At 39.1% G+C, this 24,427-nt stretch overlaps 2 protein-coding genes across 2 annotated transcripts in view; one reads left to right on the forward strand and one right to left on the reverse strand.

Annotated features, from left to right (window-relative positions):
- The window catches only part of cadpsb (Ca2+-dependent activator protein for secretion b), a 56,514-nt gene extending 38,176 nt beyond the window's left edge, over nt 1–18,338 (forward strand). The window contains 19 exon segments of the mRNA XM_063911614.1: nt 85–186; nt 287–350; nt 448–571; nt 2,758–2,790; nt 4,745–4,851; nt 5,536–5,565; nt 8,112–8,268; nt 8,365–8,469; nt 8,472–8,505; nt 9,263–9,424; nt 10,616–10,771; nt 10,904–11,051; nt 11,172–11,246; nt 11,669–11,752; nt 12,159–12,191; nt 12,360–12,467; nt 15,750–15,815; nt 16,866–16,970; nt 17,053–18,338. Coding sequence (XP_063767684.1) covers nt 85–186; nt 287–350; nt 448–571; nt 2,758–2,790; nt 4,745–4,851; nt 5,536–5,565; nt 8,112–8,268; nt 8,365–8,469; nt 8,472–8,505; nt 9,263–9,424; nt 10,616–10,771; nt 10,904–11,051; nt 11,172–11,246; nt 11,669–11,752; nt 12,159–12,191; nt 12,360–12,467; nt 15,750–15,815; nt 16,866–16,970; nt 17,053–17,229 — 1,870 coding nt within the window. The 3' untranslated portion in view covers nt 17,230–18,338.
- Nucleotides 18,339–20,116: 1,778 nt separating this feature from the next.
- The window catches only part of ca16b (carbonic anhydrase XVI b), an 87,640-nt gene continuing 83,329 nt past the window's right edge, over nt 20,117–24,427 (reverse strand). Inside the window, exons 25-29 of the mRNA XM_063911063.1 lie at nt 24,271–24,399; nt 23,968–24,114; nt 23,697–23,839; nt 22,666–22,801; nt 20,117–22,204 (exon numbers count right to left, since the gene is read on the reverse strand). Coding sequence (XP_063767133.1) covers nt 22,058–22,204; nt 22,666–22,801; nt 23,697–23,839; nt 23,968–24,114; nt 24,271–24,399 — 702 coding nt within the window. The 3' untranslated portion in view covers nt 20,117–22,057. The remainder of the gene's footprint in view (nt 22,205–22,665; nt 22,802–23,696; nt 23,840–23,967; nt 24,115–24,270; nt 24,400–24,427) is intronic.

A 24,427-nucleotide genomic window follows, 5' to 3' on the forward strand; every position in this document is an offset into this window, starting at 1 on the left:
TGTCAGACTCAGATGAGTGGTTGCATAACTTGAACAACTGCAGGGTTTCAGCTGGGTAAATGTGTGTGGGTGTGATCCTCATAGGCCGGACGGGCTGAGCACAGTGAAAGTGGATGAGAAGGAGCGCTTTGAAGACATCAAGGAGAGGTTGCGTGTGATTTTGGAAAACCAGATTGTAAATTTCAGGTGACGGCCGACTCCCTAACAGCAAATAACCACAAAAGTTTCTAAACATTTTCCATTTTTCCACTGAAATGACATTTTCTGTATATATTTTCCATTGCAGATATTGCTTCCCCTTCGGCCGTCCAGAGGGAGCACTGAAGGCAACATTATCTCTGCTGGAGAGGGTTTGTTTATATATATTTGAAAAGGTATTTAATACTTTATGATACAACAAGTGTAATGAAAACAAGTTACATAAATTCCCTTCAATGTTTCCTCTAGGTCCTGATGAAGGACATTGTGACCCCAGTCCCACCAGAAGAAGTCAAAGGAGTGATCCGCAAATGTTTGGAGCAGGCGGCTCAGCTCAACTACGAGCGGATTAAAGAATATGCTACAATTGAAGGTAACAAGAAACACACAACCCAACATGACATAAAGCATCTGGAGTGAATGTGTTAATGATTTAATTTTTGAAAAGAAAATCCTCTACCATAATGGTCATTTTAATGTGTGCAATGTAGTCATATCATTTAACGTGTATGGTTTCAGATTGAAATGCTCAGCGAGTGGTTGTGTGTGGAATAAAATAGGTGTCCTGTTTCTTATGTCAGTATGAGATTGACCTTGTCATTGTTATTTATTTACACATGATGAATTCACTTGGTATATGGTATATTTGTGTCCATATCCCAAATTATCTGTGGCGTCCCCGATTATTTGTGACAGTTTGTCGGTCACATTCTGTCTCAGTCCAATAACTTTCTCCTTTGTTTCAGGCCTGCATTAGCTCTGTGCTGTTCTGTAGGTCAAGTTGGCTTTTGTGTAGAGGTGTGTGAGTAAAAATGCATTCAAATCCAAAGCCCTGAAATCTGTTGATGTGCTGAACTCTCATTGTGCCGTGACTATTCAAGCTGTGTAGTAGCCCAGCCTCTGACATTTAATGATTGGACTGTGAGTTCAGCTTAACTGAATGTCCTCTCTGACTCCCTCTTACCTCCTCCAGCCGACTCTGCCCGCCCCCCTTTACTCCCCTGCCTTGAAATACCAGCAGCTCTCTTTCACCTCTATCTTCTTGCTGAAGACCACTATCTTCCTCTCCCTTTCTACTCTCTGCTCTGCTTCTTTATCCTCCCCCACGGTTGTGGGCTTTGTCACCATTATCACTTTATTTGACCTCTTGGACTAAGTGATAATTGGCTTTTTACCAAAGCGATGCTGGGATTGAACACCTACAAACCAGCATCAGCCACCTGCATGTGCTTTGAGACATAACAACATGGCCTTTCTTTATTGGCATGGATTACAAACCAAAAATGACATCAATGACAAGACATTTTATAATGTCTTTCTCTCCTGCTTTGTCCTTTCTCCCTGTACACCCATTAATAGCATTGAATGATGTTGTTTATGCCTTGAAAGAAATCTTCCAGGGTGCTAAAGATACTAAGGAATCAATCCTTACTATCTTGCCATGCTGTTTGAATTTACTTTCCACTGTCCTCGTGAGGCGCCTGTTTTAAAATAAATCAAACATTTGACTTTGCCTCCTGGCTAACAGAATTTCGTTTTCACCTGGACAGCCCTCTTCCCATCAACCGTAACCTTTAGCATTCCCACCTCTGACCAAAGCCTCTTGCATGCCCCAATCCTTTTTTATAGGAAAAAAGAGGGAAATGTTTGAGCACCCTGTCTTCTGCTTGGCGTCTCAAGTGATGGATTTAACCATCCGTGAGTACCTTGATCATCCTTTCCCCAGTCTTTCCCCTTCTCCTTCTTTTAAACACCCTATCACCTCACCCTCCCTCCTGCTGCTTCTCTTCCTTCAGATTTGTTGCTCCTGCCATGTTTGTTTTTATCCGTGCCTTTTGTCTGTGAGAGTGAGTGGGGAGCGCACCAGTCGAGCGATCTGAGCAGCACCGCATTGAAACAGACGGGGTCCGTTTTTAGTACCATCTGTTTGTGATGGACATGAATGAGCCGTCTGGTCTGTAAGCTTCTTTCTTTTGGTTGGATTCCTTTGACTTGAATGCATTTTTACATTGCTTACATTGTTATCTCCTCCAGTCATTTGGTCTGATCATGTTTCAGTGGTGTGCTGTGCCGAACAGGTAGGCTTTCCTTTCACCGCGACACCACAGTTAGTGAAGGAGCACTTCCACAGAACCATTGTATGGGCTGAACAGAGCAGGGTGTAGAGCAGAAGGATTTACCAGCTCCTGTATGTGTATCAAGTCACTCAACGTGTCCTGTCTATGATCGTGCCAGCTGTTTGTGTGTCTTACCTGTTTATGATAGTCTGAGCTTTGTTTGTTTGTTAACAAACATCTTGTCACTCTTTTTAATTTCCAGTTTTCCACAGGCTAATATTTCAGTGTGTCTCTTTTTTATTGTATGTTTGTGACGTTTGTCCGTTGCCTAGAAACCTCACTCCCTGGAGCTGAAATTGTCCCAGCAGATTCTTTGAAAGGGTCACATGATGAAGAATAACAACTCTGAGTTTCCCCCCCTGTAACGTGAAAATAACCCAAGAACCGTGCTAATTCTAAACATCTCCTCTCTTATCTCTTCTCTCCCTTTTTCTCGCTGAAGTTGAGAAAGGTCAAAAGGATCAGAAGGATCCAGGTGAACCAATGTTTAGCTTGTGGTTTAGCCACAGTGCACCCACACATGAAAACACACACACACACACACACACACACACACACACACACACACACACACACAGACCTAACCCCTCAACCCTTCACACACTATATTTTGTGAAAAGATGCAGAACATATGCATGTATGCACATAACTTTTACCTGTGACACATCTTCCATACAGTATATTATACACCCTTGTAATAGACATTTGAGAACTCATTCAAGTTTTCAAATGTCTTTGCATGTTTTAAGCATCCCTATATAAAGTAAATACTTTACTGAGATTGTATTACTTTATATAATTTCAGATGTGGCTCAAGACTCTTTACTCTGTTCTGGAAGTTTTCTTTAAATTTCATTTTGGTTATATATATCTTCAGTCCTGTGGTAAGGTGGTTGTAGGGAAAACACATTATCACTCATTTTTGTACAAAGAATAGTAGAGTAATACAATCTCTTAAAATAAGTCACATATTTACATAAACGTTAATGTAAAAGGGTTAAGAAGAACAAAAGCAACATTTTACTGTAACATTGATCATCGACTTGAGCATATATAAGCAAACATTTCCTTTAAATATGATCATTTTAATAATGGGATTATATACAACACATATTACCTTAGATATTCATACCTTTAAATCAAATTTGGTAGTGTTTTCTAGAGGTCAGTTTAACAAAAAGTAAACAGAAAATGTATCCTACATTTTGGTAAATACCCATGCAGATAGTTTTGTACTTCAACTGTATCTTAACTTTATTGCTGTTAAGGGGAATTTGGTCTTGCAATAGGAGTGAAACATACAGTAGAACGGACATTAGCATATATTACATAATACAACATATATGACGTAACATATTTGTCACCAGCAAAAACTATTCGAATGGATTCATTATGCCAAATGAAGCCATAAAGGTCGCTAAGCTTTTCTTTTAGACCAAATAGAGATACACGCTTCTTTTCATATCTGCCCCCACCGATCCCCTCCACTGCCAATTAGGACCATTGGATAGATAGTTACTGGAATACAAATCCATGTCATCCATCCATTAGTGTCAATCTTAATGTCTCTAAAGAAAATGACTCAATTATTATCTCAGCTCTTTAGCTCAGATTTCCGCCCATGATAAACTTTGCATGACAAATAGAAAGTAGCAGATTAGTGTTTCTTTAATCTACTTTCCAACCAAAACCAGAAAATAGATACATGTTTCCATTTGGCTTCTGCAGAAATACCTGAGGAATATTTCAGAAAGTAATGCTAACCAATAAAATAGTAGGGTAAGCAATGAAAGACCCCCAGTGTAGAGACCACTTCTGTTCGATGTAGAGTTACGTTTCAATGTGCTTTTGATTTGTGTAGCCATTCAGTTCCATTTTCAAATGGTGCACATATCATCCTGCATAGTCTTACAGTTTTAACAATCCCATTTCATTATGTTTATGTGTTTTATTGCATTATTCTGTAAGCAAAACTACAAGCAAGTGATTTGGCGATTTTGCAACTTATAAACCAACAATGATAAGTGAAAGATGGAAAAAATCTCAATGATTGTTTTCTTTTTTTTAACCACGTGACAGCTCCTTATACAGATGGGTTATTCAGTACCGCTTCACAATATGCATGTTCTTGATGCCACATTGCATCTCCATCTCAACGCCACTGTTCTCGTGCCTGATACTCTTTCCAACATACGTCTGTCTTTCCTACAAACACGTTAGTTATATTGCTTCATGTCATGCAGCCCAAAATGCATATCAATAAGAACACATTTGACTTGTTATGCTTAATAAACATCACAGTGTAAGCGCTGTGTCTTTCATTAAATGGTCAAAACATATAGAAAGAAAAATAAATCTTCATAAAATCCCCCTGGAGTCCTCTTTGCTTGACTAACCACTCATCCCTCATCCTCATCCTTTTGTCTCAGAGAACGTAGGCCGCTTAGTCACGCCTGCCAAAAAGCTGGAGGAAACAATTCGCCTGGCGGAGTTAGTCATAGAGGTCCTCCAGCAGAACCAGGAACACCATGCGGAGGTGAGTGAGAACCCTCTCCTCCTCAAAACACTTTCCCTCTACTCTCACTCTTATCTCACTCCGCCCCTCAGCAGGGAGTTAGTCTTATTATCAGCCTTCTATAAATAAAGCTGCTTTCATCTACGGGTAACTAAGAACAACAATATCTCAAAGATGAATCTAATTTAGGAGAGCTCTAATTGCTGTTCGACAGACCATGACTACATGGAATCAGAGCGGCGTATTTGAGCAGAGACTATAAATTACACATAAAATGATATCATGTGTGCAGTGTTTTCCGCTGATCATAGCTAGTAGCTCTCCGTTGCAGTTTTACATAAGCCTTTGATGTTTTTACAGAATTTTCAAGCAAAACAATTCAAACCACATGTGTAATCTATAAGATTTTATTGTATTGGATAAACGTATCACAGGCTCAGACTATATGACAACTTTATCTAAACAGTTACAGTTGCAGTATCCCCATGTGATGCAGGAGGAGTTTCCACTGTGAATGTAGTGTAGTGAAAGTATATAATAGCATTTCCACCACTGAAAATATTTCATTTATTGCACCCTGCTATAAACACTGAGCTGGTAGGAAAGCATGTTGAACATGTTGTGTAGATCTGAAGGTGATCCAATGTGATCGTAGAATATACAGATAAAGCAGATTTATTGTATCTCTCTGAATATGCTTGACAGGCGGCAGTCACAAGTTCTGGAGATCAATCGGTACAGTATTTTTATTTCTTTTTTCCTCTTCAGTCCCCATCACGACCTCCCTGTATGGCATGTGCGCCACTATGGCAAGAGGCACCTTTTTAGGCAGAGAATGATCTCATAGATACAGTAGCAATGGGTGGGTTTTTACGCATAAGAGTGGAGCAAACATGTTTAAAAATTAAAAGGCACTGTAGCTTGCACAACATAATTGTTATCATAAAGCATGTTCATCGGGCCATAGAGGTTTCCTTTCTTTCCAAGCATGCTGAACCAGTAAATTTCCCAAAGTATGCTCCATGTTAACCTTTTGAAGTTTGATCCACCATAAACATTTGTTTCCCCTCCATCCAACAATTATTTTCACAGTCCGCACTTTTTCAAGCATTACTTCCCCAGCTTCTCCTATTCCATTCTTCTCTGCTTTCTATACTTTAGTTAAAAAAGACAAAATATATACTTTTCAGGCAAATACCTCAAGAATATTTTATTGTTCTGTACATCTTACTGTGTTCTCACTGTTATATGATTGGTGACTGTCTCAGCAGGGAAAAGAGGTATGTAGTAAATCTGATTGAGAAACTCCCATAATGCTTTGTGCATGTCCAGTAGATGATGCCACGTTTCCTTCCCCCTCAGCATCAGTACACTGCCTCAGAATTGATCCCTTGACACAGTTGCATTGTGACAGCACTAGAGTCTGTCTGGCTGAACACTGGGTCTGCCCTAGAGCTTTCAGGGTCCAGTATGTGTCCCTTAACCTTGATCAAAGGTTGGAAGCCAACTGTTGGAAACGTTTACAGTCCTTCCTTTTGAGCCCTTCCTGTACGCAATAAGAGTGTCTCTCCCTGAATGTGATGGAGAAGAGCTTTGTTTGCTGCCTGTTGCTCTAGCACTAGAACTGTAAATTATATTTGAAATGTTTGGCCGTGGGCAGGTAAGTAGACAGGTAAGTCAGGTTATGACTGCCACTAAAGCCAAACGGGAAAAATAACAACAACAACAACAACAAAAAATATATATATAAAAAAAAGCATGCAGCATTAATTTTGCAGTTAATTTATTGAACTTGGCAACATGTTGGTCTGAATGAATGCAAACCAAGCCAAGACTGCCAGCAAAGCAACTAATGTACTCCTACTGTCAAAGTGCAAGGAAATTCTGACTGTGCTAAAAAACAGTCAGCTGAATCTCGGAGACTTACTTCACTAATTGGAACGAACACACTCCAACACTAGAGATGCTGTGTGCTGCAGTCTTTGGTATGCCTACTCGAAGATGTGCATGAGTCACATTCGCATCTAGCGCTATGGATTTGTCAGTGATGTGAATGGTGGACCCCCTCATCTCTTAGCTTGAGAGAAAAGCATGCAGAGAGCTCCACATTTGCATGAGAAAAAGCACCTTTTCCTGAAATGTATAGATGCTGTCATAAATATGGCACGGTCATAAAACTCTACTGTGTGATACTTTTGCAAACAAATAAACTTAGGTTCCTACAATGAATCCACCTTTAAGTTCTTATCAATACAAGCAGTGGATTCAATCTCATGTATGTGATTGGAAACAATCACACACACACACACATACACACACACACACACACACACACACACACACACACACACACACACACACACACACACACACACACACACACACACACACACACACACACACACACACACACACACACACACACAATCAGGACAATTGTGAAAATGTGTCCTTTCCTTGCTGTTAAAAATATTTCTGAAAACTCAAGCTGTTGAGTTCACATGCAGCACGAGACAGTTACTCAGTAGTCATGAACATAATGAGCTAGATGAGAACATAAATACAAATGTTCTAACTATTAGTTATATACAAAAAGCAGTAACCTATATTCAAAAACTGGTCAGCTCAGTGGAAAGACTGGGAGCAAGGGGAACCTGCTAGCCTGACTGTGAGCTGTTTTAAATTGTAAGGTCAAGCTAAGCTAATGAAACAAACCAGAGATGTAGTTTGCCGCTCTCAGCTCATTCAAATGAATGGAAAGTGAAAACAACTCTGGATTTTGCTTTTAGCGCATTCTACAACATTAAAGACATTCTGATTTAAATAAGGGCTTTTCTAGTGTTCGTGAGGGGTAATCGGTTTAGTTCAAAAACAATTATCAACTGATTTAAAGAAATCTCTTTCCCAATTAAGTCAATGGGAAAAAAGTATTTCTGGGCCAAATGAAACCACGGACTGACACAAAAGTTGTAGTACCAACATTTAGTAAGTACAAAAATGTGCTTTAACAACCCACTCACTTCCTGGTGGTCTTTAACAGGAGTGAGGCACAACTATTGTCACCTAACCCTTGGCAAGGTAGCAAACAAGCATGATTCCCAAAATGTTGAACTAGTCCTTTTTACATACATAAAACAAAAAAGGGCATTTCCTTTCAAGAACTGATGAGCTCCCGTTGTGTGTAGTGTTCCCTACTTTCCTCTTATTTTTCCTTGCGTCATCTCATCTGTTAACTGGAACCCTCGTTCATCTGTTTGCTTCCTCTCCTGCTGTGTCTCTAGGCATTTGCGTGGTGGACAGACCTCATGGTGGAGCATGCAGAAAACTTCCTGGCCCTCTACGGCATTGACATGGATGCCGCTCTGGAGATCCAGTCCCCTGAGAGTTGGGACAGCTTCCCCCTCTTTCAACTTCTCAACGACTTCCTACGGACTGATTGTAAGCTTTCACATTTCTTTTATAGACCCTTCAAGTATTTTTATACTCAAACAAAGACGCTAATATTTTTCTGCCACTGCCTCTTTTTTTACACAGATCATCTGTGCAATGGAAAGTTTCACAAACACCTCCAGGATCTGTACGCTCCTTTGGTGGTTAGATATGTGGATCTGATGGAGTCCTCCATTGCACAGTCAATTCACAAGGTTTTGATCGAGAGTCCTGGGAGCCTGTTAAGTAAGGAAACTCCGTATTTAGCTAGACTGTAGGATGGTTGGATATGCAAGGCTTTTATATTCAGATGACAGACTGACTACATGGACGCTGAACAATCTTGGAGGGCAGCTATAATGTTCACCCAGACCTCCTGAGGGTTCGCTGTAAAGAATGACCCAAGAGTGGGCTGAATAACCTATTTCTTCTCTGAATAAATTGGTTATTTATTCTATAAATAGTCTTTGACAAATTGATGTTTCTTTCTACTCATATTCTCCGACACAATAAGGTCAGGGCAACATGTCTCTGTTGTTTTGTTTTGTGAACTAACCTCCATAATGTGTGCTTTGACATGTTGCCAGAAACAAAAGGCATTCAGTCCATTATGTTGCTGTTATAATTTATATGTTGTGGCTTTCACACTTTTGCTTTTGTATTTCATATTGAAAATATAATATTTAAGATTTATTAAGGTGAAACGTTTTTTTTCTTGGCCTTGATTTGTTTTTATTGTTATCAGTATTATTAAGTTGCTTCTTTTCATTGCATTAAATACAGTATATATGTGCATCATAAGCTATGTTTACTCTGTAGGTCCTTGTAAAATGTGCATCTTTGACAATTACTGTTGGTCTTGTTTATGTGTGCAACTCTACATTCCTGTCTTCACCTAATTTGAGATTTTACGTTACTTTTATGATGAGTGTTACATGGCTTTCTGCAGCTTCCACATCACTGTTATGGATTCTTTTTTTCTTTTTGTCTGTCTTTTCTGCAGGAGTTTAACAAGTAATCTGCCCAATGTGAATCTACCAAATGTGAACCTCCAAATTCCCAAAGTACCAAATCTGCCAGTGCCAGTAGCAGGACTATCAGTTAACCTTCCACAAATGCCTAGCTTTTCTACCCCGTCATGGATGGCTGCTATATATGACTCTGAGTGTGTATTCAATTAGTATACTTTAGAAAAATATTAAACAACCAGAGACTGCCTTGGTATGAAGATGTCCTCAGCAAAAGTTCCTCATAGAAAAACGTCTAATTCTTTGTTCTTTGAAGAAAATCAAAATGTATTTTAGATGTCTCTAACTGGAGATTCAGTGTTAAACAAAATCAATTGTAGTTTGTTTTCCCTTGTGTGAATATTCCATTTTGATTTCCATGTTCATGCCAAGAGCACTCTTTAAGGTGTTAGAGTAGATGGGGTTCTGCTTTCTAAAATGAGAAATGCTCTCATTTGTCTCAACATGCATGCTGTTGAGCTGAAATGTGGAGATACAGGCCAAAGCCAATGATATACTACATGTCTATATTAATATAATATATTGCTCCAGAGCTAATTGGAATCATTTGCAAGTCTACATCTACAAAAAATGTATCTCCCAGAGTTGTTTTCCAGAGACATTTGCTTTAGTGATTTCTAGTGCACTGTAAATTGTAAGTGACCTTAGATTCATCTCTGACCTTGAGCACCTGCCAGTAGTCTGATTGGAAGGGGAGATAATGGGTTGGACTGGAGATGATAGCTCGGAAAGGCTGGACAGCCACCTCTCCGTTTTATCACCTCTCCTTGAGACTCCACATCTTTCCTGCAGCACTTTTCCGATGAGCTCTACTCAGGATGCCCTTAAAGGTCTGCATGATTTGTTAAGTAATTATTCCAGAGGCTCCACCGGCCTGGGGACATGGATGTTGACAGAGGGCCTGTGATGAAGGGAAATCAATTTGCACAGCTTTTTTGTGGACACTCAGCCCGTACACGCCCTCCCTCACTTCCCCATTCTCCACTCTTTTGTCTTGACACAATTTGATTAGCTGCTGTATCTGCAGTGACTTTACCTGCATGTGGCCACTTCACATCCCAGTCAATAATCATACTCTTCAGCATGGTTATTGATTTGTTACAGTAAACCCTGCTCGCTCCTTTCCACCCATACACCGACTGTTCAGAAACTGTCATATTGAGACATTTGGATGAACCAGTCAGTATATGGTCAGAGTATAATTTGACTGTCTTTAGGTGTGGAGGAACAGCATCCTCCTCTGCACCTGTCCCACTCCCCCACCCCCTCTCTGCAGCAGGGTGACCTTTGTCTTCTGACATGTTTGTGTGTGTTTGGGTCAATGGCAGTAATGGCTCTGGGACGTCGGAGGATCTCTTCTGGAAGCTAGATGCTCTCCAGACTTTCATCAGGGACCTGCACTGGCCTGAGGACGAGTTTGCCAAACACCTCGAAAGTCGCATCCAGCTCATGTCGAGCAACATGATTGAGAACTGCGTCAAGCGGTACGTGTCTGTCGGTGCATGAGAAGAGAGACTGACAGAAACTGAAAACACTTAGAAGCACCAAGTGTTGAGACAACTCTAAACTGAATATTTGAAGTTACAGTGCATTGAAATATTTCATTTTCATTGCAGCACTAAGATGGCATTTGAGTCCAAGCTGACAAAGAGCAGCAAGTCCACAGATTTCCGCATTTCTCCAACATTATGCACCATGTTCAACGTGATGGTGGATGCCAAGGACCAATCAGCTAAATTGTGTGCAATGGAGATGGGCCAAGAGGTAAGTACTTCCACTTCACAGGGACTGCATGTTATTCATTGACAATAAGTTAGTATATGTAGTTAATCTGTTGAATTAATGTTTTGTTAACAACTTCTTACCATTTTTTTTTTGTTGCAGAAACAGTACCACACCCAAATAGACGAGCTGATTGAGGAAAGTGTGAAAGATATGATCCAGTTTCTGGTTGCAAAGGTGGGACTATATCAATGTACACAATATAACAATATATCATTTGTTATTATTTCTTGATTGTTAATACTGATGATACATTTGAATTTTCATAACGTTTTTATTTCATCTGTAAAATACCACAACATTTATTGGACATTGCACTTGATTGCGTACATACAGTATATTCCAGGTTTTCAGATGATGAATCTTCTTACTTATCCTCTCCGGATACATTGTTATCACTTTATTTTCCTCTTTCATCTGGTGCCATCATCAGGTCAAAGTTTAAAAATGGCCAATATTTTGGTTTATTCCTAAGTATATGCAAAACGAATGAAAATTCTTAGCTGTAATTTGTGTTAACCGGATGCTTAACTTAAGGTATTAAACATGGTAGAAACAACTCTTCTTCTTAATACACTGTTTTCTCTCTCGTTTCGTAGTTTGCTGCCATTCTGGATGGCGTGTTGGCCAAGATTTCCAGATACGATGAAGGCACTCTCTTCTCTTCATTCCTCTCATTCACGGTGAGATGGTGTTTCTTTATTTAGATCCTCACTTAATGGGTACACTAGTAATGTTGAGGGCTGGTTATCAAACCTCAATACTTTTTTGTTTTTACTATCTTAAGCTTGGATTAAATACTTCCCTTAGCGCTTTGCTTTTCTGTCCTTTTAACTGATCAGAGAGTGTCAATCTCTAATTGTTCTCAATTTTGATTGTATTATATTTTTTAAAAGGGATTAATAGGAAAAAAAAAACGTTTTGTATCCATCAAAATAATCTTGCTTTGGAATCTCAACTCAAGAAACATTTTTGCAATACTATGGAAACATGCAAAATGATACCCAGCCCTAATGGTAAAACTAGCAATTCAAATGTTCTTCAATAAACTTTCAGCCTGTGTTTGACAATTTTCTTTTCTGATTTCAGGTGAAAGCTGCCTCTAAATATGTGGATGTACCTGTAAGTGCAAAGACGCCCTGACTTCCTCTGTGTTCCTTGTGTGTATTAACCTGATGCTGCTGATCAAGCTACATTTTGTTGTTTATCATGTTTATGCTCTGCTGTTTTATTTGCCTGTTTGCTGCTTCTTCTCCTGAGCCCCGACCCTGCTCTGTTTCTGTTTTACAGAAGCCCGGGATGGACGTGGCCGATGGCTACGTGACCTTTGTGCGCCATTCTCAGGATATGCTCCGTGATAAGGTCAATGAGGAGGTGTATATAGAAAGGTTATTTGATGTAAGTAAGATGCCGTCTCCTCCTCACGAAAAGGGAGGGGCCTTCCAAAATGTGGCAAAACAACAGGGCAGGGAGGGATAAGTCCCATTTTGAGAGCAGGAAATGTATTTTAGCCTGGCAGAAAAGGTTTTTCTGATCCTCTACCCTTCTTGACTTTTCTCTTTCTCTCTGTCTCTCTTCTCTTTAAACCTTAGCTGCTGCCCTCTGCATTCTGGTGTGCATTGCCACACTGCTTTTGGGCCTTTGTGTATTAAAAAAAGGAAACTTTTATTTACAAAGAGTCCATAAAAGCATCCTCAAAAAAGGATTATTTGAAGCAGTGCTCTCTGGAAAGAACATAACTATCCACGGTGAGCACATACTAGCACACCACCAATTTATTTTATTTTGATGGCTCACCACTGTGCTTTTGGATACTTTCCACATAAAGCATGTCTGCCTTCTGAATAAATGACACTCAACACTCTTGGCCTCAGTCCACAGTGTAGCACCCACGCACGTTTCTGTGTGAACTGAAAATGCTGGGTGAAGGATGCACTGCTGGATGGGCCAGGGTCATAATGATGTCAAACTCTGAGGCTGACATGTCAAATACCCTTTGTCTGTTAGAGCGGTGGTTCCCAACCTGGAGGTCAAGACCCCTCGAACATAAATCTTAAAGGTCATGTGATAACTTTAGGGTGACCAGGTGTCCAGCTTTGTGCGGGACTGCACAGCATTTTTTAAATTTATCCCACACATTCAGCCAATGTCCCACATTTGATTGAAAGTTGACCATTTAACACTTGGCTTTTATCCAATGGTGTTTAGAAAACAAGAGAGGGCTTTCACCATTAGCTGTGTCAGATGTCAATCAATTAACGTACTCTTTGTCCCACATATGGCTTGTTGGTACCTGGTCACCCTAGAGGACATACAGGATAGGAAAATAATAATAAGCAATGTTAATTGTTTCTGACTTCACTCAAATTTGAGCTATATCTTATCTTATATTTTCAGCAACCTGTTGAATTAGGTAAAGCCAAAAATAACTGCTATACTGTCACTCAATAGATTCATATAAAACATTCTACTTTGTGTATCTAAACTTACATTAGCTTAACAGTTATGAACGTATTGTAGCAGAGTTTGAAGAAAGATTACCTAGTGAATCATTCTGATAAAGTGAAAGAGAGAGCATTAAGTAGTGGCAGAACATAGGAGAACAATAACAGTTAAGAGGAGAAGGTAAAGGTGTGAAGTTGCATTATATATTCTACATATTTACTACTAACAATAACAACAATAAAAAGAAAAATCCCCTTCAAAACAAAACAATCCATCATTACTAATTAAGGAGCGACACACCTGCTCGGGGAAGGTCATATTTTCTATTTTGGTGGTCATTTAAAGATTTCTTTTTGATCATGGCTATAAAAGGTTGGGAACCAGTGTTACAGGGTGAAGAGAGCACTGTCTTACAAAAGTATAATCCTAATGGGATACATTGACAGTAATGTGTCCTCCATGTGTGATTTGAACAACACATATTGCTGTGATGTGTGTGCTTCATGTCATTCAGAAAGTATTTGTACAGACCTGCGTCCCTACAGGTGTTGATGGCTTTGTGTGTTTGACAGATCCTCAGTTCTGTGAGTTAGTGACTTAACGTTTTTATGTCTGAGAGATCCTCAGAATGCTCCCCTTGGTAATTTCCCTTTCTAATTTATGTGTGTTTGGCTGTAGAAGCTGGAGTCTCGTGCCAAATAACTATGATTTATTGTTTTTATTTTTTTGTTTTGGAGTGAGGAGTGATGCTGTTGTGAAGTGGGTCTGCTTTTGTCTTTGAGGTTCACACTAGCTCCCTCGTCTCCGTCTGTATTCTGTCACTTTTTTCTAGTGTGGAGTTTTACCCTTCGTGTCCTCTGTGTGGCCCCAAAGTGCACCAAAATCCTACCCAGCACTGTCATGATAAACTCTTCTGAAGATTTCACAAGCTGTGAATGTTTCAGTTGTTAGCATTTTAAACTCTGCTTTAGTTCAAGGATGTTTATGTTTTTCTCTTTCATTTGAATGCATTTCCATCCATCCATTTGCATGCATGTGAAAAACCTAGATGTTGCTTAGGCTCTACTTTATCTCTCTTTCTTTCACTAATTAATTTCAATCCTTTTTATCTCCTCTTTTCTGATTAACACCATTCCTGCTGCCTCCTCTATTCAAAAAGTGGCACTTATCTCTAGTATTGCGTTGCGTTGTTTTATCACATTATGTTGGTTGGCATGATTTTAGAGTCAAATAATCTTCCTGTGTACATCTTCTAGCATGACCCTCCTCCTCAGAGTTCTGCGTCATTTGCACATAGAGCAGTTTTCCTTAGCACGTAATCTGCCACACACCCACCTGCGAGGTCTGCATGCACTGCACGCTCAACTCGACTGTGAAGTGGACAGGCATCTGCATATTGAGCCACAAGTTCAAACCTTTCAACCATTCACCTAATCTTGTTGAAAACTAAACCAAGGCTCAAAACTTAATCAACAACCAAGAAATTATATTATCCCACTTCTAATTGAAGCTTTTTTCTTTCCTGCGTTCCTGCCTACTCACATGATCAAAGTTCACTTCTATTTTGCTGAAGTTGAAGGTGTGAAAGCTGTTTTTATTAGACTTGTGTGCTGTTCTCTTGTCACTTTTAACTTTATACAGTCTGGGACACTGACACCCAAAGTAAAGTAGCGACAAGGTACAAGAAAATAGCACCGCTGCTCCCTGCCTGCTAACCATTTACTCACTCTCATTCTATTTTTCTTTTGCTAATTAATTGCGTCAAAACTATAATTTAATCTCCCCATACAGTAGTAATTTTCTATACTCCGTGTATTTAAATGCAGCTCGGATTGTACTTGAATAAATTATTAATGGAGGCTAAGCAATTACCTTCAATAATTAATGGGCCATGCAGCTTAAATATTGACTCTTAGAATAATTTGTAGTTATTAAAAGGTAATTAGAGTTTGAGACCAATACATCTGTCAATGGTTGATGACTTCCCTAGGTTTCATATTTCTATTTCAAGTAGCAGTTGTGTCAATGTTTCGTTCGTTCCTTTTTTACTTTAAAATTGCTCCTTTCAGTGCTAAAAATGCAGTCTGTGTGTGGATGTCACACTGTGTTTGTGTGTGTGTGTGTGTGTGTGTGTGTGTGTGTGTGTGTGTGTGTGTGTGTGTGTGTGTGTGTGTGTGTGTGTGTGTGTGATGTGCGTGTCTTGGCAACACATAAACACATACATTTTGAGTTTAGTCTCCTCAATCTGCTTGTTACTATGATGCGGCCTACATTTGGAAATTTTCTGACATTTCGGGACAGGTGGACAAATGTCTGTCTGCTCAACATTAAGCTTGAACCGGGAGCCGCTAGCTTTGCTTAGCACCAAGACTAGCCTGATTTCCAATTGTAACTAAATCTGCCTTAAAATTGTAAGATATTAGATCTTGTTTCATTAATTTATACAAAACACTGTGCTGCAGTATTACTTGCCTTGATGCAGTAAGTTTCATATTCTAGTTGGTACAAATAATTTTTGTGCAAATCAGCTGTCTTTGGGGGTGCTTGTTGGCAGATAGAGAACAGAGCCAGGCTTTATGTTTCGTATTTTATTATCCAGGTTTTGTGCTAAACTAAACAAACTGGTGAAAAGGTGTATTTCTCAAAATATCAAACTATTTTAGTTTTCTGCATAACCTAGAACATAATCTTGCTGTATTTGTAGCACCCACACATTCCCCAATAACCAACTTAAATGAGTGTCTAACTTTTGATAAAAATCTTGAAGGATGTGGGTTTTCTAAACTTTTGAATTTGGCAAGTCATTTATATTTTAAGTTATACAAACTGAGTTTTCAGGTGCTTTAAATATACTAAATGAGGACAGAAGGCAATGATAGTAAAGGAAGTTATATTGTTACCTTAGATTTGAAATGCCTGACACAAAGAAACAAGCCCAATCTACTGAAGCTTCTTATTATTGTTAGCTGTTAGGATTTGTTTATTTTGAACAGTACATTACTTACTCTTACCTTAACTTCTAATGTTTTACTAATTCTGACTCGAGGAAAGTAGGAATGTCTTCCTTGGGAAGTGGAATGGAGATTCCACCTTAAGCCTCACTAACTTGATGTACTGTGCACCTGGGCGAAATGAAAAGTAGCCTCACATGTCTTCTAGCTTCTAGCAGGTTTTATTGAAGTGAAGCTTGAATACACACACAAGGACACTTGAAAGTTAATGTTATTGTTGTATACTCTGTGTTTAGTTGTTCTTTATGTGTGTCATAAAAGGTTAGTTTTATGTTACAATGTCTTGAGCATGTGTGTGAGTGTGTGTTTTGCTGGAGAGTGTTGTGTTTATGTGTTTCAGCAATGGTACACTGCCACGATGAACCTGCTGGGGACCTGGCTCACTGAACGCATGGATCAGCAGCTCCACGTCTACCAGCTAAAAATCCTCATCAGGATTACAAAGGTAACCCAGGAAACACCTGTCAGGTTATTAACCCAGAACACTTTAAAATACACAGTGCTGATTTACCTCTGTCCTTCTGTAGAAAAAGTACCGGGACTTTCGCCTGCAGGGTGTCCTCGACTCCACCCTGAACAGCAAGATGTACGACACGGTGCGCAACAGGCTGACCCTAGAGGAGGCAACTGCTTCAGTGAGGGAAGGAGGCATGCAGGGCATCTCCATGAAGGACAGCGATGAAGAGGATGAAGACGATGACTAGAGCCTGTACACTGACACTCCCGCCATCTCACCTGAGCCCCCTCACCCTGACCCCCTTTCACACTTTTGACTTTAGCCTGGTTACCGATGCATGTACCAACTCAGATAGCCACTCTAGGACCTCTTTGTCAGCTCGAAATGCCTATGAAGGAACTATTAACTATAAAAATAGTACTTATACTGAGGAAAATAAAATTAAAAATGTTAAAAAATAACCATGATTGGCAGTTTAGCTTGTGTCATGATAAAGATAGCACCTATCTTTGATTCATTCGTTTCGAAATTCATTTCTATGTGTTACTAAGCAATATGGAGAACCATTTGTTTGACGATGTTGAGTGAGATTATTAGGTGTGTCCCTGTCCAATGCAAACCTATATGGCGCTTCTTTGTCGTATTCTACATTCATTAATGGTACATTGTCGTGATGATGAGTGTGTGGACCCTTTTATTTGTCTTGTCTGTTTTTAAGTGAATGCCAACTGCTTCAAACTGAAAAATAAACCTCTGTATTTGTTTACGGCTGTTACAGATACATTGTTGTCTAATCACTGTTATTAACATCAACAGTTTACCTAGACCTGCATTTCTATCATGTGTCAATGCTATGTGATCTTATCTCAATTACTAATTAGACATGGTTCAACAGGAATCAATGAGTGGGTATTCTAGAGATGCAATATTCTCATAGCTCCATTTTGATAACTTGGGAGATTCTATTTTTATTTCAACATTAAAAGACCTTGAAACAGGTTCTATTTTAATTGAGTTGCACTTTTACAGAGAAAAGAGCAAAAATATTTTTTTTTATTAAAAAAAAAAAAAAGTTGGTCCTTCTTTGTTCTGTAATTGTGTAGAATGAGATGTCTGGCATTTGTTTGGGTCTCACTGTTGTTTTGTATATATTATATAAATATATATATAAATATAAAATGCTGTACATTGCATTCTGAGCCATCGCTGCATGCCTGTGGGTTCCCACCCTCCCCAAACGCTTTCTGTTTTCTGTGTGAATTAGCTGGTGGATTCATTCTTGCTTTTGCCTTATGAAAGCTAACAGTTGTAATATGCAAGAGCTGTGGCTTCTAAATAAAAATTACTGTACATGTTCATCTGCTGTCATGTTTACTGGGTGCATTTATACCAGAGACACAATCATAGGTACACTGAAGTGTTTAAGTGGTGGTATGGCGGTGTTGGAAAATAAATATGTACATTATCTCGAGAAGGTGACTGTACTTCAGCTACTTCCTCTCTGGGCCATAACTCCGACACTCAGACATGATACTAATATTAATCGATATTCTATTACCTACACATTGTAAGGATATTCCATTGTGAAAAAAAAGGAAAGGAAATGATCTTATATCTCCTAAACTTGTCACATTTGAGGTTTTCTCCAGTATTAACTGAATCCATGAGTAGTGTGGTCTGGACAACCATGGATACATTGCCACAGGAAATCCTATTAGCTAATTTGGTATACATTTAATGGTGTCAAGTTTCCAAAGTGCAGACAAATATAGGCCTAAAAAAAAAGGAGCTCAGGTTGTGGCCCAACGCTAGTGCAACTTACTCATGTTAGTCTTACATTTCCTTTCACCTTATACTACAGTGATATTGTACTTTTGAATTCCCTAAATGTATTTAATATCAACAGTTTTTATAATAAATGTTAAGATTTATAAACAACAAAACCTGTGGTCATATATAATGTATAAGGAGGCTGTGGGTCAGTGGGCTAGTGCGTTGAGATTCGGATCAGGGAGCACTGGTTCCATCCCCACTGTTGTTTGGTAACAGACTGCCAGCAGGGGGCGACAGTATCACAAGGTTTCTTATTTGCTTTTCATGCCATTAAACTCTTCCTTCTGTAGATCCATGTAAAACAAGGATGCTGAGCACCCAAACCCAAACTTTATTTCATGAATAGCAATACAATTTACCTTTTAAATGACACTTACACTATAATATGGTACATGGCAGCATCATAGAAATATATGGCTATGACACAAAACCATTTTATCTGAATTTAACGTTACAAAATAGAGTTCACTACAAACCTAGGGGAAATATACTGATGCTTACACACTGGATCCCTGGACCGTTGACCAAATGTCAGGAAATATCTAATTCAAATATCAGCGTGGACTTCAGAGGCCGGTACGACTGTGGGGATTTTTCTGTGGAGACTTGGATAATACATTTCCCACAAAACTATTTCAGGGCCTCTATACAAACCAAATATTTGTATGAAAATATAAACTTCTATGATCACAAAGATTATGTAAGAGTGAAAGACATTTTTCTTTCTTTTTTTTTAAGTTAATGTGTTTTGCCACAGTACACATCAAGCCTAGAAATATCAAACAGAGAGCGTATTGGTATTCATAAGAAAAACGTAGGATATGTTTTGTTGCAGAGCGAAGTGATCAGCAATCTGGACTTTTCTCCAAATGTTGGAGAGTTTTAACTGAATTTAGCGATCTCCCCTTTGTCAGAGAAGTGGATTTAAATAGTAAAATGATACACATAAATCAATCAAGAGAGAGGGAGGTTTAGGGTTTAACAGGGCTTATAGTTAAGTCACAAAACAGGTGCCGTGACACAATATCGAGCCAAATAAAATATGTTTTACACTCTTCGTTTAAATTCTTATAGTCTGAGTTTTACTGTAAGATAAGGTCCAAAGGCTGGACAGAAACATGCTTAACCTCTGACAACGATAATCTGCACTTCAAGGTTTAACAATCTTGATTTTAAATTGACTAAATAGATAGCAGGACAAAACCACCTACATGTTGCAAAATGGAACCACATCTTTGGTTACAAATAACCCCCCCCCCCTTACAAGAATATACAGTGACTTTTAACACATATTCACCTCCTTTGGATCTTTTCACGTTTTATTTATTTACAAGTTTGTATCACAGTGGATGTAATAAGGATAATTTTTTACACTTGTAAAACAAAAAGACTCAATTGATTCACAGTTGTAAACTAAGTAAATGTAGAAAACCAAAAACCTGATTTCACACATATTAAATCCTTAACTATGAGATAGGATTTCTCAACGGTGCAGCCAGTTTTTTTTACAAGTCGTATAGAGGACTGCTGAGTGTAATCAGGCTGTGAGAAATTATTTTAGGTTAAATATTTCTGGAAACCAAAGCTATTAAGTCAATTTCCAGGCAAAAACTGCACCATGAAAACAAACAAATACTTAAAGAAAATAGGTTTACAGATGTAATCAATAAGGGGAAGGAATAACAATTCCAAGGCACTGGAGATTCCACATACAATCATAAAAACTTAAAAAGGAGTATGGCCCAACTCTAAGAAAAATTTCTTCAAAATCAAGTGTGTTGAAATGAAGGGCAAGACCAAATAGTGAGCCCTCTTGTGAGCTGCTGAAACATACCTTCCTCATCATGAGGCCTGTTAAGGATACTTCTCTGCAACAGACCCCTTCAAGGCTTTAGAAGAAGTAGACAGTAATATTGATGCACTAAAATATAAAGAAGTCCTGGAGGAAACTCTGGTCCTTTACGCGGGAGAACTGCAGGATTTATTTTTTCATCAAACCAAGGACAGCAAATATAAGTCACAGCTAAACAAGAATGTCTTCTCTAAAGAACATGTTTAACTCTGTGAGTGGCCAGGTCAGAATGTCATTCAGTCCAGGATCAGTGGCACAATTAGAAATGTTGCTATCGCTTTATGAAATTGAGTTTGACAGGGCAACTTGATAAGCTGCCAAGATGTACAAAGCTATCCACGTACTCTTTTTGTAATGAAATAAGATCAAACATCTGTAGACATTTGTTTTCACTTGACATAGTTTTGTGTACTGATTTTCATCCACTGTGATTTGATGTTGTAAAACAATAAAACATCGAAGTTTGTGTGGAGTGAATACTTCTTGTAGACCTTGTACTGTTTCAATACAGATACCCATTACACGTGTTAACTGTTGAGTTTTGACAGTTGTGAGCAAAGAAGATGTGGAAAATGTTGAAAAAAATTGAGCTTTGTAGATAATTCATGACAATATCATAAAAAACATGAATCTACATCAAGGCCAGTCAACAAATATGCGAAAGCACTAAAAAAAAGACAACATTGGTTGGCTATTAAGGATATAATATATATATATATGTTTATGTATATATATATATATATATATATATATTACAAAACAATATAACAATATAAATCCCTGTAAAAAGCAATACATGTTCACATTAGATGTTGTAACACAATTTAACAAAATAAGCCGTAAGTACATTATACAAGACAGCAGTGAGATACTTGGACAATATATGAATATTAAGCAGGTAATAGTCTCTTAACATGTGAGGTTGACCCAGAGCTTGGCCTCAAAATGGTTCGAGGTGACAAAGTGACATAATGTGTGCTGGGCTACTTTGTGTTGTGATGTTTTGCTTTGAGACATTTTGAGAAGCAGATCTCATTAATTCATCCTGGCCTTCATGCTTCAGGTTTGTCTTATGTGATCCAAAGATCCTGGTCATGTGACGATGCCAGGATATAACTGTTAAACGACTTCATTCTCTTGATTTAGGCAGTAACACTGATAGTATAGTGCAAACTGGACAGAGCTGCTTTTCCCTCACGTCAACTTAAACAGGTGCAAACGCTCAGCAGGATAACATTTAAGACAAGAAAAAAAGGACGAAAACATAAATATCAAAAGACTTTTATCAGTATAAAAAGTAATAAGGTTATTCATTTAATCAATAGTCTGGCAAAAAAGGCCTCAAAAAAGTTCTTGAGTTTTTACAAATTAAGTGCCTGTGAGGACGTCCTCAGACGAGTGACTCCATGCTCTCCGCGGGGTCCGACTCGTCTGCAATTACCACCACCCCATTAGTGTCCATGTGCATGGGGCTCAGGCCATCCTCTCTGTTACCCACCAGGCTGAGCAAGGCTTTGTAAAGGTACTGGTACTGCTCCTGTGTACATGAACACAAACACACAACAACAATTTAACATCCCAGATCACATCTTACAATGTGCGTCAGAACTGTGACATTGTTTCAAAGCATGTCTTTAACTTGTTGGCCACCTGGAGGAAGCAGAAACAAGCTGTAACGACAACATAGACATATTATCATCTGATGAAGTCGATAAGGCGAACATGCTAACAAACAATTGCCTACATAAACGTCCAGCAGATATGGAGCTACTTTAGCGTTAATGTGGTGTCATGTTTGTCCACCTGACTATGCATTTAAGCTCTTTCCACCATCTCCCAAAGGGAAAAATCCATCTTCTTAGCTGCTAAATGTTCAACCACTTTCTACAGCTAGTTGCTGACTTGGTCTATCTGAAGGTATTTCAATATTATGTTTCAAATTTAAAACAGCCGACCCCAAATCCGTCTGGTTTGTTTTTGACATAAAAGTGAACCTACTATATCAGTGAAGACGCCTGGTCTCATGATGTTGATCATCTTTGCCACCTGATAGATGTCGACGACGCCCTCGTTCTCCAGCTGTTGGGACAGAGTGGTGAGGGCGCAGAGCATGCCCGCTGAAACGGCTCCATACCTATGTGGAAATGTTCAAAATCAGCTTTGATGGACTAAACTGTCTCAAGTGTTCAGGTGATCTCAAACAATGTCACATTATACTTCTTAAATCCTTAGTTAAAGTCCATCACAAAAGGACAAGGCCTTGGCTGTAATGTGTCTTTTGTGAGTCTTGTGTGTAAGTGTTTAGATCTCATCACCATTAACTTCCTCACACATGGAAAGATACTTGTTGTTTGCAGAGAATATAATGTTAACAGCTTCCCAGTCTGCAGTTAAGCAACAAAGTCCTTACAGATTGATAGCAATTAGCTTCCCATCACATTAGCCTCTGGTGTAAGTGGTCGGGGAGATGGAGTGGCCTGAAGTCTTAGACAACAACAGCTACAGCTTTAGGTAAATGAGGGATGAAGTGTAATTAATTATCAGGACCTTCAGTGGTGGAGAATATTTAATTAGCTGATGTTTTCACTAACAGCAGCCGAGGTGCTGAAGGCACAAAGGTCTGTCAGAAAGACATCAGCTGGGAACTGTTGTGAAAGTTGTTATGGTTGCCTGGTTACTGAGAGACTTCAGAATGGCACTTTTGTTTATTTTGGTAGTAGCCTGCAGATTGCCAGTGCTAGCATTCAAAGGATTACACTCAAACCCCGAGCTATGGAGAGCACTTCACATTTAGTGGCTTGTATTTAATCTTAGTAGTGCAGAAACTACAGTTTAATAAGGACAAATCAAAGTTAATTGAACAACTAGGGATTAAGGGACCAGGTCTGAACTGTTAGAGCCCAAGGTCAACAGTGTGTATTAAAAATATAATTAATATAAATTAATCTATAGTGTCATGGATCACTGAATCATCAGGTAGACGTATACTGTCCCTGTGCTGACTGAAAACAAAGTAGAGGTTAACATACTCATCGTGCACGATGGTGGGGCCATCTCGAGTCATGGCCTCCTCCTTGATGACATTGATGAGCTCGAAGGTGCTGCTGAGAGGAGCATCAGGGTTTGGCCATTTAGGGCACTGAAAGTGTCTCACCTCCAGAACGTAGTCATCCTGTCCACAGAAAAGCAATGTCACTCGTTGGACACACATGACAGAAATGATGTGATATTTGTCTTGGATTCTACAAATGAAGTCATCAAACACCAAGAATCACATGAATCTAAGTACGCCCCGGGTACCTGTGTGGCCTCCAGGATGAAGTCGTGGATGATGATCTGCTCCTCATTGGAGAGGCACAGTCTGTCCTTACTGATGAGTGTGACAGTAAAGGCGAAGCAGTTCATGGACTCCTCCCGACTTGGCCAATAAACAAATTCATCCTCAGCCTGCAGAGAAAAACAAAGAGTCAAACAAGACAGCAACCTTCATTTATCAAACTCATGACTCATGAATAGATGTCAGTGTTTACTTATGTTAGAAATGTACTGTAGATATATAAGGCGAATCAAACAACAGACTAAGACCATTACTGTGTTACTTACCAGGCCATTGTTGTCAGGCAACATGACAATTATTTGAGCGTTGTGGTCCCAAATCATCCTCCAGAAGTCTGTGGTGGTGTGGGGCAAGGGATGCTGAGTAACGATGAACTCATTACTCCTGAAGTAACCCTGAGGTGACAGATGGGAGCCGTTAGCC

The sequence above is a fragment of the Eleginops maclovinus genome, chromosome 20, assembly GCF_036324505.1.
Source record: "Eleginops maclovinus isolate JMC-PN-2008 ecotype Puerto Natales chromosome 20, JC_Emac_rtc_rv5, whole genome shotgun sequence".
Classification (NCBI taxonomy): domain Eukaryota; kingdom Metazoa; phylum Chordata; class Actinopteri; order Perciformes; family Eleginopidae; genus Eleginops; species Eleginops maclovinus.